Genomic DNA, 14,582 nt, shown 5'->3' with positions numbered 1-14,582 from the left:
TTGGCAGCACCCAGGGACCCTGGGGATCCACAGAAGCCTGAGACATGCACATTCAAACCCAACATCCCGGCACAAGGCAGTGGTCCATCTGGTGTACTGCTCCTGCCTGCCATTCATTTTGGAGACCACTGTCCTCCACTGGCACTGCCTCCTGGTGCTGAGGTCTCTCTGGGGTGGCACCATTTCTCATGGGAAGCGGAAGCCTGGCAGCAGGACCATCTCTGCTCTGAGCCCAGGCATCACTGATGGCTCTCAGCACCCAGGGCAGCTGGGAGGGACTGTGATGATCAGCCTGTGGCACCAGGGCCTTGCAAGCATTGTGCCTTGACAGGAACCATCCCCTTGCTCTCTGCTCGTGAGTGTGTTGGTCCCCTGGTCCGATGGGATGTGATGCAGCAAGTTACTGCATAAGGAATAACACAGTGGGCTATAAATTGTAAAATTGCTCTTCTGCAACTGTGGAGTTCAGTACAGCTGCTAGATTGTCATATAGTAAGTACTGAATAAACTTTTTCTCACTGACCCCACACAGCCAGTGTAGTACAGCTGTAGCCAACTGCTAAAATGGGAGTGTTGTGGGGGTGGATCTAGAGAGGCTTCTGCTAAGGCTTAAAAAGAAAAATGGTGAGCGTGATTTCAGCTGTGCTTAGGTGCAACAGCGTGTTGAGACTGCACAGAGACAGCAAAGCAGCATCCCCAGAGAGGATGGGTGAGAGTCCAACAGCAGTGATAGCTTTGCCTTGTGACACAGCCCCTCTGTTTTACAGGACTTGCCACAATACAGACAGTAACAGGCTGCCAGTAAAGTTGCAAAAAATTCTGCTAGAGGTAAAGGATTAACATAGAGAGTCAGGAAAGGCAGGACCTCAGGGCAAGAACATGTTCACCTGGAGCTCCTTGGCTCTCTCACTGCATTTCCTGGTTGTTGTGATGTTAATTGTGCAACTTCCACCCCAAATAAATGCATGTTTTCTACGTTTAGCACCAAAGGTCTTTTTAAGGAAAATGGGAGAGATTTTCTTGAAAGAGACACTGAGGTTACAAGATGATGACAAAGCTGAAGGTAGGCTCATTTTATCTTAACATCTTAACAAAATTTGTACTGTTCTCATGCAAATCATTCCGTAAAGCTAACCCTGGCCTACAAAATGTTGCCTGTGAGCTACTGGAGCACTGTAGCCACTGCTTTTCACCATAAGTAACCCTACTGTACCCTATGTTGGTCTCCATTTGTCTCTTGTCTTAAGTCAGAGCTGGATCCCAAGTGACTTGCAGTAACAATACTAGCTTAAATAGTTCCTGTCTAATCCCTTGGGTCTGGCTGCTCTGTCAATGCTACTGCTGTGCAGATACAACCATGCACATCTGCCGTGTACATCAGACCAGTGATGACCCCAGGTTAAAAATAATCCCTGTCAGGTGCAAGTTTTCTGCTGTTCTTTTTTAAATCTGAGATTAGTATCCTGATCCAGCTCAAAGAGCATTTATGTAGGCAAGATGTGTAAGAGCAAGGAAGGAGGGTGGGAACAAGCAGCCAGGAACTGGATGTGCTGCATTGCCCTCAAAACCCGTTTCAACCAAGGAGGGACTCACGTAAAGGCGCACTTCCCAGCACTGTGAGCTGCTGCAGTCGCACATCCCAGGTGGTGATCCTGCCTGCCAGCAGCATTGGTGCCAGCAGACCTTGCAGGAAGCACATTGCTGAGAATGGATATTCTTCCAGGGGTTGTGGGAGCTTTCAGCTGTCTGAGCTCCATGAACCAGCCTGTTGGAGTCCCAGCCACAGCACAAGGAAGGGTCATGGAGCAGCTGCCCCAGAACTGCATGCTAATATACATTGGAGCAGACGCTCTCTTTTGTCAGCTCTTCTTTATAGTTTCTAGCATGGCGTGTGGCAATTCATCAGTCAGTGTCACATCATTACATTAACATGAATAAGAAACAATGATATCAAGCAATTACTATTGTTACCAAACATGAGGGTCAATTGTAATTCCCAGTTAGGGAGTTACAGACTTTATCAGCACAGCTGATGATTACCTTGAACCATTCAGAACGGTTTTAAGGTGCTAGGCTGGCCCTTGGTCACCCTGACCTGTGCAGAGCTCCTGGGATGATCCTGCTTCCGTACTGGGACCAGCACAGGGAGAGCTGGCCTGCAGGTGAGGAGTCAGCAATGCTGCCATGAGGTAGGAACCCACAAACTATGTTGTGGTTTTCATTTTTCCTGTTCTCTAAGTACATCAGAAATTTTCTTTGGGGCTTTCGGAGTTAGAATTAAGAGACTTTTGGGTAGAGACCAAGTCTGGGGAAATGTATGCCAAAAGTGGCTACCTGGGAAAGCTTTGATCCAACAGGAGGGAGGGTTTGACACTATATATTGAAATCCATGTTCTAAAACAGAGCCGAGAATATCAAAGCAATTTTTCTTTACAATTGTATTTGGTTTTGGCTTTCAGAGATACAAGAATAACTGGTTCCCATATAAGTCAATCAGAGACAGGGAAGAGTTTAAGGAGATAGTGAGGAGTGGTGCTCAAAATCTTCACAGCCACATGCTCTCACTAATCCTCAAAGCACAGCAGGGCCTTTCACAGCAGGCAAATATATTACTGTTCCAGATCAAATGGAGCAAAGTGAGTCAGCTTTTATCTTAGCCTCTGGCCTAAATCCTTTTATAGGGCTTGTGATGCCTTTGGGCTTGTGCCCCCACTCCTGCCACCCTGCAGGCCTTGGGTCTGCAGGACTGAGGTCCTGTTTCTGCAGCGTGGCTGGATCACAACCTGCTTCCACAAACAGCCCCCATAGTGTGGGGCGGCTGCTGGGAGAACAGCAGTGTTCCAGTGACCTCAATGTTCCTAGAGCAATAGCAGAAGGATAATCAAAAGCCTCTGATGGAGCTTGCAGTTTCAGTGTTAAATAACACCCGCTCACGACAGTTATGGGGGGGCAGGACTCATTCCAGAACTATTAATATAGCCCCTATTTATACTCCTAGGTTCCTGCAAACGGCACAGCACAGAGCTACAGCTGCAGAGCTAAAATGGAATAAATGTCAGCCTCCAGGGAGGAGATCCTTTCAGCCATCATGTGGGAAAGGAGACAGTGAAAGGACAAAACACGGCGCAGATTTCAGACCTGAGAAAGTGGAGTGAGCTGATCGCAGCACCCCGAGACGGCAGCCGGTGGGCAGAGCCAGCTAGCAACCTCCCTGCAGCCAGCAAGTCTGCGCTGAGAGGCTGCCAGAAACGCACACTCAGCGTCACATGCAGCACCTACCGATACTGGTAGAGACAAGGCAGGGATTCAAGCTGCCGCTCTACTGATCCAGTACCAGGTGTGACTCAGGACAAAGGAGCAAAAGCCTGAAAGGACGTTTGGCGGGGGGGGCTTTAAGTGCATTGTCTGAGGGACTAGAAAGATGATGGAGAGCACAGGAGGGCCGTATCTTAACACCGCTGCTGTGACATCCCCTGTGGGAATAGCTCGTTTGCTGCAGATGACGTTTGGATGCACCACGTTCAGCCTGGTAGCCCACCAGGGGGGCTTCAGTGCGGCATACGGCACTTTCTGTATGTTTGTCTGGACCTTCTGTTTTGCCATCACTGTCTTCATCATCACCTGCGAATTCACGCATCTGCACAGCTGCCTGAGCATTTCCTGGGGAAACTTCACTGCTGCTTTTGCCATGCTCGCCACGCTCATGTCTGTCACGGCGGCGGTGATCTACCCACTCTACTTTGTCCAGCTTGGCTGTTACCCCATCGGCTGTGAGGTGAGAGATTTTCGCATTGCAGCCAGTGTCTTTGCAGGCCTCCTGTTCATTGCATACGCCGCTGAGGTGTTCTTAACCAGGGCAAAACCAGGACAAGTCACCAGCTACATGGCTACCGTCTCCGGGCTCCTGAAAATCGTGCAGGCCTTCGTGGCCTGTATCATCTTTGGGGCGCTGGTGAATGACAGCCAGCATAGCAAATATGTGGCGATGCAGTGGTGTGTGGCCGTCTATAGCTTTTGCTTTGTGGTGACAGTGGTGGTAGTGGCCTTCAGCGTCACAGGTAAGACCGCCTTGCTGTGCTTCCCCTTTGAGCGCTCTGTGGTTGTCTACACCTTCGCGGCCGTGCTGCTGTATGTGAGCGCAGCGGTCATCTGGCCGGTGTTCTGCTTCGACAGCAAGTATGGCTCCCCGCAGCGCCCCAGCCTCTGCGCCAAGGGCAAGTGCCCCTGGGACAGCCAGCTGGTGATCACCATCTTCACATATGTGAACCTGCTGCTCTACGTTGTGGACTTAGTGTACTCCCAGCGCATCCGCTTTGTCTCGCACCTCTGAAATGCGGGTCTACCGCTGCAAACCCATCCCAGTGCCATAAGCAGCAGCTGGGGATGCAGCAGGAGATGGGATGTGGGGAAGGAAGGTGCTGATTGGGCACGTGCACAAGAACCATTAACCCAACTTCAAGGTCAAGACTGACTGGACCAGCAAATTAATGACCCCTAGTGGGTGGGCTGCAGCTGATGCTGGGAAAAGCCCACCTCACTCATCGTTCAACATCTGCCTCAGCCGCCTGGTGCCAGCATGAAGAAATGATGCAGCTCAAAGTATGCAAAATGGCCTTTCATCTCCAGGCGGCAGAAATGCTTGCCGCAACAGCGGGTCTGCAGGCTACTGGATTACTGAGCCAAATATTAGGAAAGACACCGAGGATTTTGAAACTGTTACCAACACTTAACCGTAATCAAGTGACTACCCAGGAAGTGGGAAAGCTAAAAGCTGCATCAAGGAACACCAGTTCAGGAGATTAAAAACAATCCCTCAGAGTTTGGGTTAGTTTGGGCTGTGTGGTGAGACATGAAATGCTTGCAAGTGTGGGAAATTCCAGTCAAGATGTTTCTGAGAAGAACATCATAGCTGTACAAGTATTTTGAAGATTACCAGTCCTTTCCCTTCCTCTCCTCTCCTTTGCCATTTAGCACAGAAAAAGAAGATCCTCAAGCACGCACCTTGGGGGGGAAGCATGGGGTATTCCTATTTAGCAAACACTGAGTCATTACAGAAATGAAAATTTGCAAAATCGGGGCTCTAATGCTAAGAAACAGGGTGCAGAACAGAGCCAAACTGCAGAATAACTGTATCTTGACATCCTCACTTGGGCAGGACCAGAAGGTACCTTGGCACATGCTTTGTCTCAGTTCATATTCCACTGTTTCTTTATACTGATGTCAAGAAATTATTTTTTCTGGAAGCTTAAATATAAATTCTGGGGGGAGGGGGAGAAAGGGATGCAGACATGAATTGATCTCACATCGCTGCATAAAAGACCAGTCCTGGGGAGGCATGGACGGGACAGGACACGACTAAACTTGCATATAATGGTAACAGATTGGGAGCGCTGCCTCAGACCAGATCAGGCGCTAGGATTCCCGAGCTCTCTGCGTCACCAACGAGCTGCATTTCTCTGACCCATCCCTGACAAAACACCCACTTTAAAGTCCCACATTGCATAGCTCGGATTTCAAGCTTAATAGGAAGAAATGTTCTTCATTTCTGATCCAGCGAGAAACCAAAGCAGTCTGAGTACTTGTGCAGAAAGCATGCAGACTAGATAGGTTTGATTAAAATCTAAAGTAGCTGACTGTCAGAAGCAAGATTTCTTTTTTAATCAAATTAAAATAAAGCTGAATGGCAGACTTACATACTACACTTCCAGAGATTTGTATACCTTCATCTTGCCCTCCACACAGCTTTTATTTCACCAGACATAGCCCTTCTGCTTTCTGCCTGAAAGCACAGCTCAATTTATTTTGATGTACGAAGCCTGAATGCAGCACCAAAAAAGTATATACACAAGATGGCCGAGACCTCTGATTGACTCTGTAGCACAGTCACCCAAGGAAAAGGAAGGAAACTTACTTGTCATCAGTGCTTTGTATGGGGTTTGAAATACAAAGGAGAAAATTGCTGGGACAGACTGCGTTGGATAATTCTGCTTCTGGGTAAGAACCAACCTTTAGCAGTGGCAATTACTAGCCCATGAAACAGGTCAAGAACCAGCATCCAGCATCACAGGAATGCACTGAACAGCCTTGCAAAGGGTTTTTCTCTTCCACAAGTCCCCATTAAGGGCAGGAAGTCTGAAAGATAATGGTCCAACAAGAGGCTGGCCAGCTTGTTCCAGGGCAAGACCCAAGACTATCTACTCTAGGTATAAAACAGGATATTAGAGAGCTTTATTGCTTGCCACCCAAACAAGTTCAGGCATTGTACAAATAAGAAACGCTAGCCTGGGAAAAGAAATCCATTTGTATTGAAGGAGGCAATGTACAGAGAGCCACTGCACACAAAAGGAACCTTGAGCATTTACAATGTATTCTTTTTAAACCTGTCAACCTGGACAAATTAAGATGTGTTATGCTTGAAAAATTACTTAATTTTTGTTATTACAGAGCACCAAAAAGCAAATAGGTGACCGTGAACCATCATGGCTTCTGTTATAAAATTCAAACCTGCAAAACCAGGAATATTGCTTTACAAAAGCACCTTCCTGTAGGCTCCAGAGTGGCTCCGAGAGGGCTGGTGGAGGCCAAGGAGAGGGACATCAGTGGCAAGTTCCCCGCAGGCAGGGGCTACCTGTCCCCAGTGATGACACTGCAAGTTTTTTGGGCAATGAAGTCTGTCAGAAAGCTCCTTAGCTGGTTAACACTTTTTTCAGCTATGCATCTGTTTGCTTTTTGCTGTGAAGATTTTGCACCAAGTAGGAGCAACTAACAGGAATACAATAAAATCTACTAATGACACAAGTTAGTACAACTTACACAGTGACAGGGAAGTAAAGAAAGGCCCAAGAGAAATAGGTAACTGGGAAACAATGGGGATAAAATTTAGTGCCTTCACAATAAGGAGGAAATAGAATTTAACATGGAAATCATGACACCACTGACCGGATGAGTGGAAAGACAACTCATTGCCAAGGACAGTGTGTTCAGATTTAGCTTTCTCATCTGCCAGCCAAAGACTGAGCAAAAAACGTTAGCATGGTCAAAATGGCAAAAAAAGATTGTGTGGACAGCAATCCACTCTTTTAGGAGAGAAAAAAAAAATCAAAACCTCATGCTTCAGTGGTTAAAACACTCACTAACCATTGGAAACTATGAGATTACCCAATCTAGGACACAGAACATCTGATATCTGCTTAATATGATTTTAACAACCAACCCTGTCATGATTCAGTTAATTAAAAACCTCTTAATTTCCAGAGCTCGCCTTTCCTCTTAATTAACAAATCATGATCAAGTAACTTATGTTCTGCCATAAAACAGGCTTCTTAAACTAGTCATCATTCTCAACTTTTTTGGTAAACTAATGTCAGAATGTACATGCATTCATTTAGAATTACAGATTTGTGTTTGCATACAATCTAGACAGCTCCTAGAGGATTCCAATCTAAAATTTTATATATATGTATATATATACACACACACACACATGAGTCTTTAACAGGTTGGGTTTTGGTTTGGTTCTTTTTTTCATTCCCTTCTCTTTCTGCAGACTGGGTTTCAGCATCCCCAAAAGACAACGTTTAAGAACATTAAATCACAGGAGATACACTGACATTTATTTCTGCCAATAAAAGAGATAGAAAAAAAGACAAACGAGGGAAAAAAAAAAACCAAACAGTGTGGTAAGATTATGTTTAGGAAAAAAAGCACTGCCTGGTGCCTGGTTTTTATAGTGACATATTTCACAATGTCTTGGTCTCTTCACAGTCTATTACTGTGGGGCCTCTGAGGGACACCACACCAGGGGGTGGGGTGGTGGGGTGTCTCTCTGAGGCACACATTAGTGCTTCTGCCATGGGTGGGACCAAACACGCCTTCTGCCCCAGCGTGCCCACACCTTCCCTAGTGAGGCCACATCTGGAGTCCTGTGTTCAGTTTTGGGCCCCGCAGTTTAAGAAAGACAGGGAACTGCTTAAGCAAGTCCAGTGGAGAGCTACCAAGATGACCAGGGGACTGGAGCATCTCCGTTACGAGGATAAGAGGATGGTGCCAGACTCTTTTCAGTGGTGCCCAACGACAGGCCAAGGGGCAACGGGCACAAGTTGGAACACAGGCACTTCCACCTGAATATGAGAAAGAACTCCTTTCCCGTGCGGGTGCCAGAGCAGTGGCACAGGCTCCCAGAGAGGCTGTGGGGTCCCTTCCCTGGAGACATTCACACCCCGCCTGGACGCAGCCCTGTGCCCCTGCTCCGGGTGTGCCTGCTCCAGCAGGGGTGGGACGGGATGATCTCCAGAGGTCCCTTCCAACCCCCACCACTCTGTGAGTCTGTGATTCCTACACAGCGGCTGTGACACTTGCTGCGGTTATCTGCTGGTTGTGCTGACATAACTTGCCTGGTTACTCGGTTATGAAACTTCCACCCCGGTTCAGGTGTTGGAAAATCCCATCATTCAGGAAATCTTCAAGAGAACAAGAAAGCCGCCATCCTCCAGCACATGAACCTGCATGGGCACGGAGAGAGAAGCCTTTCAGGGGCCCGTTTCCTGGGGAGGCAGAACCCCCTCACCGGCACTTCCCGGGCACCCACAGCCGAGGAGGGGGAGGACGGGCCGGAGCACTGGGGAGGCCCAAAGCCCCTTCTCGCACCTGCTGCACCCGCTGAGCCCCGGGAGGGTACTTGGGCACCCCGGGAAGGGCCGCACTCGGTTCCTCCGAGTCAGGCGAGGGCAGGAGCATCCCAGGAATGTCCGGGAGAGCAGCTGGGAAGGGCCCGATCCCGCCCGTTACCCCTCCCCGCTGCCGCCCAGGCCTGCGGGCACTGCGGCCCCGCGCTGTCGCTGGGCCGGAGGGGCGGCAGCGGCCGGGTCGGTGCTGGGGGAAGGGGGGGGAGCGGGAGGCGGCGGCCCTCACCGGGCACAGGCCACGGGCCCCTCACGGCGGCGGCGGGCGGCTCCGCAGAGCACGCGGCAGCGCCCGAACCTTCCAGAAAGGCGCGCGCCGCCACCCCGCAACTGCGACGGGAGAAGAGCGCCGCCTGGCGGCGCGGCGGCTACCCCCGAGCCGACCCCGTAGGCGGTGAATGATGCAACACCCAACGCCGGTTGCCCCAATAGCTGGCGAGGGTTGAGCATGTGGCACCGCCCCTCGCTCCTGAGTGGCGGAGAGCCGGCGCGGTCCCACCCTGCAGCTCGCTGATTTGCTGCGTGCTGACGCCCCGCCCTATTGCCACGCGTCGCCGCCTCCCTGCGCGGTGCGCGGCCACGTGGAGGGCGGCGCGGTTGCGGGTGGGCTCAGGTGGGGCCGCGCAGGGGTGCATCGTACCACACCGCACCGCACCATGAGCGTGGGCTTCATCGGGGCCGGGCAGCTTGCCTTTGCCCTGGCCAGGGGCTTCACGGCGGCAGGTGGGCTCGTGGGGCTAGCGGGGTGGGGGGTGGGCGGGTGGCGGTGCGGGGCCGCCCCGGTTCACGCGCGGTGCTGTTCGCAGGGGTTCTGGCCGCGCACAAGATCACGGCGAGTTCCCCGGACACCGACCTGCCCACCGTGAGCGGGCTGCGGGTGAGTGTGGGCGGGCGGAGGAGGGCTGGGGCCGCCGGCGGGCCGCCCGGGGTGACAGCGGCCCCGTTTCTCCCCAACCGGTGCAGAAAATGGGCGTGAACTTCACGGTTAGCAACAAGGACACGGTGAAGAGCAGCGATGTCCTCTTCCTGGCCGTGAAGCCCCCCATCATTCCGTTCATCCTGGAAGAGGTGGGCCCTGATATCGAGGCCCGCCACATCGTGGTCTCCTGCGCGGCCGGTGTCACCATCAGCTCCATCGAGAAGGTGAGGGGCGGCGTGGGCTGGGGTCTGCGGCCTTGCAGAGTTGTGCCGTAGCGGAGCCCCGGTGCCTGGGAGGTGTCTGCTAAGGGCAGGACCGTGTGGGAGCTGGCCTTGAGCCCGTCCTGCTCCTTCAGCCCCCCTGGAGCTGGTGCAAGGGACAGGCACTATTGGTGCTCCAGGCCTAAACTCATGCTGCAGCCAACCTGTTGCTTTGGGTCACTTTTGCCTGTCCTTATCAGAAAAAGCAGTAAGAGTCTTTATAGCAGCTCTTTTATTACATGAGGTGCTATCAGATCTTTTTTCTCCCAACAGAGGAGGGTCATCTCCCCTGAATTTCTGCAGACTTTGCGCTAAGTGTCTGCAGGAGCTGTTTTGGAGACTTGTGAGTTGATGCGGGAATGAGGCGTGCAGGGTATTGTTCCCAATAGCAGCTCTGCCTAGCTTCCGATTTACTGGTACTACTAAAGACTTCACATTTAAATTTTGGCCGCTTTGGCTCAAAGCCAGGAATTTGGAATACAGAAGTGTCTCTTTTCCCTCTGCTTGTGTTGTTCTTGCCCCTGGGGAGTCCCTTCCTAGACAGCCTATTTGGTATGCCAAACATGCACTAAAAGCTAATTTTTCTCTCTTCCTTCTTTGTTTGTTTCTTTTTTTCTGTCTTCAATTATTTCTGCCCTAAGAAACTCTCTACCTTCTGCCCCACACCAAAAGTGATCAGGTGCATGACGAACACCCCTGTGATTGTCCGGGAAGGTGCTACAGTCTATGCCACTGGGACTCATGCAGATGTGGAGGACGGGAAGCTCTTGGAACAACTGATGGCCAGCGTAGGCTTCTGCACCGAGGTGGAAGAGGACCTGATAGATGCTGTAACGGGGCTCAGTGGCAGTGGCCCTGCGTATGTATGTGCTGCTTCCTCAACTTGTGACAGTTTTGGGGAGAGCACTGGGCTTTGCATGTGGTGAAAGTCTGTGGGACTTCAGTTTGTCGTTTCTTGGTCTTTTTCATCACTCACATTTGTGATGGGACATGTAATCCAGGTATCCAGTTTATAACAGGTTTGGGTCAACAACAGAAGTCCATTACCAGTCGGATGAGTCTGAAGTCCATAGCCAGCATGCAGTGTCTACGTGTCCATGTTGTAAAACGTGTGCCTGTAGTTAGTATGACCCAGAAGCTGAATTTCTCCCATTCCCCCCACTCCTGAGCTGGGGAGGGAAGCCTGGCATGGCACCCATGCAGTAAAGGGTGAGGCTTTTGTCAACTCTGTAAGTGATAGGAGTTACGGTGTGATACTGCAGCCCTGGATTCTCTCCCTCCTGAGGATGTCAGTGTTGGACTTGAGACTTTCATTCACCTTCTTCCTCTGTCTGGTCTCAGGCGTTCACTGCTCTGGATGCGCTGGCAGATGGGGGAGTGAAAATGGGGCTTCCCCGCAGGCTGGCTGTTCGACTTGGAGCACAGGCTTTGCTGGTCAGTATTTCATCCTCCAGAACACATTTGAGGTGGGGCCTGCTCTGTACAGAGTATTCTGCACATCACAGTTTCAAATTATCTCAGTCCCTTTACTGAATCTACTTTAAGAAATGTGTTTGGTTTGAGTGCACACAGGTTCCTGGTGAGGGGACGTAGGAAGTGTCCGCAGCAACGTGCTGGCACTGATTGTGGTGTGGAAGCTGGGGTCTGGGGAACTGTGACTCTTCTGCAGGCTTTTTCAGCTCTGAAAAGTGTTTTGGCAGCCTGCTAATGGCTCTTGGGCAGGAGCCCGGTTTTGCCCACTGTAAGTGTTAGGTGCTGCTCTCCACTGTTAGGTGCAGTGGAGAACAGGAGTATTTGACAGTCAGTTCCTCAGTCAGAGCTCTGGCAGCTGTTTTCTCTTTCTTCCTCCCTACAGGGTGCTGCCAAAATGCTCTTAGAATCTGAGCAGCATCCTGGTCAGCTGAAGGACAACGTCTGCTCGCCTGGGGGAGCCACCATCCATGCCTTGCACTTCCTGGAGAGCGGTGGCTTTCGCTCCCTCCTAATCAATGCTGTGGAGGCTTCCTGCATCCGGACAAGGTGGGCATCTAGGAAGTCCTAAAGAGCCTGCAAAACTTGTCCCCCACACTCCCCGTCTCTTCCTTTTGCTATGTCTTTCTCTCCCACCACCCCATTGCAGGGAGCTGCAGCATCTGGCAGACCAAGAGAAGATCTCCCCAGCTGCCATAAAGAAGACTTTGCTGGATAAAGTAAAGCTGGAGTCTCCTTCTCTGTCCGTGGCATCTGCCAGCAAAGTCAGCCTGTTCTCCAATAAGAGCCCCAGCAGCAAGAAGAACTGACCAGACTGCTGTGGTCTGGCTGTGCTGAACATCAGTCTCCTCCATGCCCCTTCTTTTTTGTCCAAGGGAAAACGGTCACTCTGAATGTTGGTGTCCCCCATACCAGGCTCTTGGCTTGCAGCAGCTGTGAGGCAGTGCAGCGCTTAGAAGAGGTTCTTTTAACCTGTCATGGGGTTGGTGCAAACTGTCCCTAGCATTGCTGTTCCCTGTTGGGCAGGGGTGATACCATCATCCGACCTTCAGGGGCATCAGAGATCAAGGGCATCATTTGTTCAGAAGCCTTGGATGCTTCTAGGACTCAGCAATTGTGGTGTCCCATGCAGAAATGGTTTCTAATAGGATTTTTAAAGAGGTTTCAGAATGCCTTTTGGTCTCCAAGGTTTGAACCAGGCCTGGATCCCTCTTGCCCCATGTTGCATCTGCTCTCAGAGCTTGTGTCTTGTCACTGTCTTTATTAGCTAAAGCAGATGTTGCCACACACTATATTACAGGCTGGGCCCTAAAGCACCTCTCAGAAGGGACCAGAGTACCTCTGCCCCATCTCCTGTCTGCCTTGACTTTAGGAGACATACTGTGAACCTCTGCACCACACTGTTTCTGTCTGTGCCAGCTGCCCCTTCTCTGCTCTGTTTTGGGGAATCATGAACTGCTCTCACCATCCCTCCTTTGCCTGGCTTGGGGGCTTGTGCAGGTGGAGGAGTAGTGAGTGATCCCTATTTGCTCTGACACCTCTTCATAGTCTCCATGGGCAGAATCTGCTCCCACATGCCCATAGATAGCTTTCAGCGTCCCTGTGCTCCTTGATGCTCTCCTTGCTCTTTGCACTGCTCCTTCAGCAGAGCTGAACTCAAGGACAACCTCCTCTGGAGCAAGCTGCCTTCTGTACTGTTCCCTTAGGCTCAGGCAGGGTTTTGTACCCAGGTGCTGGGCTACTGTGTGGCAGCAGGACTCTTCCTCAGCACCTCTCCTTGCATCAGGCTGTACCTCCTCGGACTGCAGTGTTGATACCTGTTGGCAGTGGCTGCTCTGCTTCAACTTGTGCAATCCAGCTGTGTTGTGGTGGACTGGTTGTCCCCTCCAGACAGCATTTGTCCCAGCAGAGCCCCATGGCTGGTGAAATCCAGCACAGCAGAACTCAGTGTCACCTTACGTTGGCACAGCTATGCCTCTCTGGTATTTTCTAGACCATTTATTTTTTCTTCCTGTTTCTTTGAAGGTGTTGCACTGCACTTTCCTTTCATTGAAGGGGAAAACACCTTGAAAAAAGTTCTGGGCTGCTTCACACAGTTGCATTCCTAGTTCTTAGGAATACAAGACTAAAGGGGAACACTGAGTCATCTGGTCTGACTTGTGGCTCCGATCTTGTCCCATCTCACCTAGCTTGTCCTGTGTGAGACCCAGGAGGACAGTCAGTCCCTGTTTGACACAACAGAGGTTCAGGGAGGACTTGAGAATGCCTGATGCCTGTCCAACAACAAGGACATCCAGATGACTATGCTTTTGCAGAGGAGGAAGACCTTTGCTGTTCTGCTCTGGAGAATTTCCTGTCTGACTCAAATTTAGGAGCAAGAAACAGCAGCAAAGTATGGGCTCCAGGAGCAGCGGTACCTTCTGCCACTCACCTCCAGTGTTTGTGAGGGAAGGAGTCTGGCCAGGGCTGTGGTAGCAGCAAGCACAGAGGGTGACCCTGCTCGACCCTTCCTGCTGGCTGGCACAGCCTCGATCACCAGGCCAGGCATGAGCAGGTGCTGTGCTGTGTCGAGGGCAATGCAGCACCTCTCTTCCCCTGGCCTGTTGGGGAAATGGATGAATGAGGGTTGTAGACTTAAAGGGCAGAAGGGACCAATGCTCTGGTCAGACAGAAGGTGGATTACATCTGCCATCTAGGACAGTTAACTTGTCCAGGCACAGTCTTGGGAGCCAGCCCCAGAACAGCAGCAAAGAGAACACTGTATCCACTGCTTTCTGTGATTCCTTTATAGCCAATGTCCCTGTGTTGCTTCCTTGCCTCTGTACTTTTTTTCCCAGAGCTCAAGTCCTGTCCCAAGCCAGAAAACTGCACAAAGCATGCAAGCTGCCCCTACCACTTTGGGGCTGCAGTGGGAGCAACAGGCTGGAGGGGATGGTGTGGATTTGGGCAGATAACTGTCATGCTGTATTCTTCCTTGGGGTATACTGGGGGAGTGCTTGTAAAAGGAGAACATTTAAGATGGGTTTATTGTCTCCTGAGGAATCCTGGACATGCAGGTGATGCAGGAAAAGCATTTTGGTATTGATGCAGAGGCTACCAAAGGTGCTAGTAGTGTTAAAGGATTTTTAATGTTAGGCTTTCAGCTGGTAGCAGGGTATGACCCTATAGGCATGAGACAGTTACTCCTCTTCCCTCTTTACGTAATAAACTGCTTCTCTGACAGAGAGCTGTGGCTGATCCCAGGTGTTTGGA

At 50.9% G+C, this 14,582-nt stretch overlaps 2 protein-coding genes and 1 long non-coding RNA gene across 3 annotated transcripts; 2 read left to right on the top strand and 1 right to left on the bottom strand.

Moving 5' to 3' along the window:
• The first annotated feature begins 3,213 nt into the window (after window positions 1–3,213).
• On the top strand, window positions 3,214–5,707 carry MYADML2 (myeloid associated differentiation marker like 2). The gene has a single exon (XM_009504074.2). It carries the CDS (start codon window positions 3,422–3,424, stop codon window positions 4,328–4,330), a length of 909 nt encoding a protein of 302 aa, XP_009502369.2. The 5' UTR covers window positions 3,214–3,421; the 3' UTR covers window positions 4,331–5,707.
• A 1,884-nt stretch (window positions 5,708–7,591) lies between these two features.
• Window positions 7,592–9,042, bottom strand: LOC135315972 (uncharacterized). The gene is made up of 2 exons (XR_010375461.1): window positions 8,647–9,042; window positions 7,592–8,501 (listed from the first exon to the last, which is right to left on the bottom strand). It is a non-coding gene; the product is annotated as an uncharacterized LOC135315972 (long non-coding RNA).
• Window positions 9,043–9,230: 188 nt separating this feature from the next.
• Window positions 9,231–14,567, top strand: PYCR1 (pyrroline-5-carboxylate reductase 1). The gene is made up of 7 exons (XM_064467213.1): window positions 9,231–9,404; window positions 9,488–9,558; window positions 9,645–9,824; window positions 10,502–10,723; window positions 11,202–11,294; window positions 11,716–11,879; window positions 11,980–14,567. The coding sequence occupies exons 1-7, from the start codon at window positions 9,338–9,340 to the stop codon at window positions 12,137–12,139; spliced, it is 957 nt and encodes a 318-aa protein (XP_064323283.1). The 5' UTR covers window positions 9,231–9,337; the 3' UTR covers window positions 12,140–14,567.
• Window positions 14,568–14,582: the final 15 nt, after the last annotated feature.

This window comes from Phalacrocorax carbo, chromosome 16, assembly GCF_963921805.1.
Source record: "Phalacrocorax carbo chromosome 16, bPhaCar2.1, whole genome shotgun sequence".
Taxonomy (NCBI): Eukaryota; Metazoa; Chordata; class Aves; order Suliformes; family Phalacrocoracidae; genus Phalacrocorax; species Phalacrocorax carbo.
Note: the sequence above shows the minus strand (reverse complement) of the source record. Positions and strands in the feature narration are given on the sequence as shown.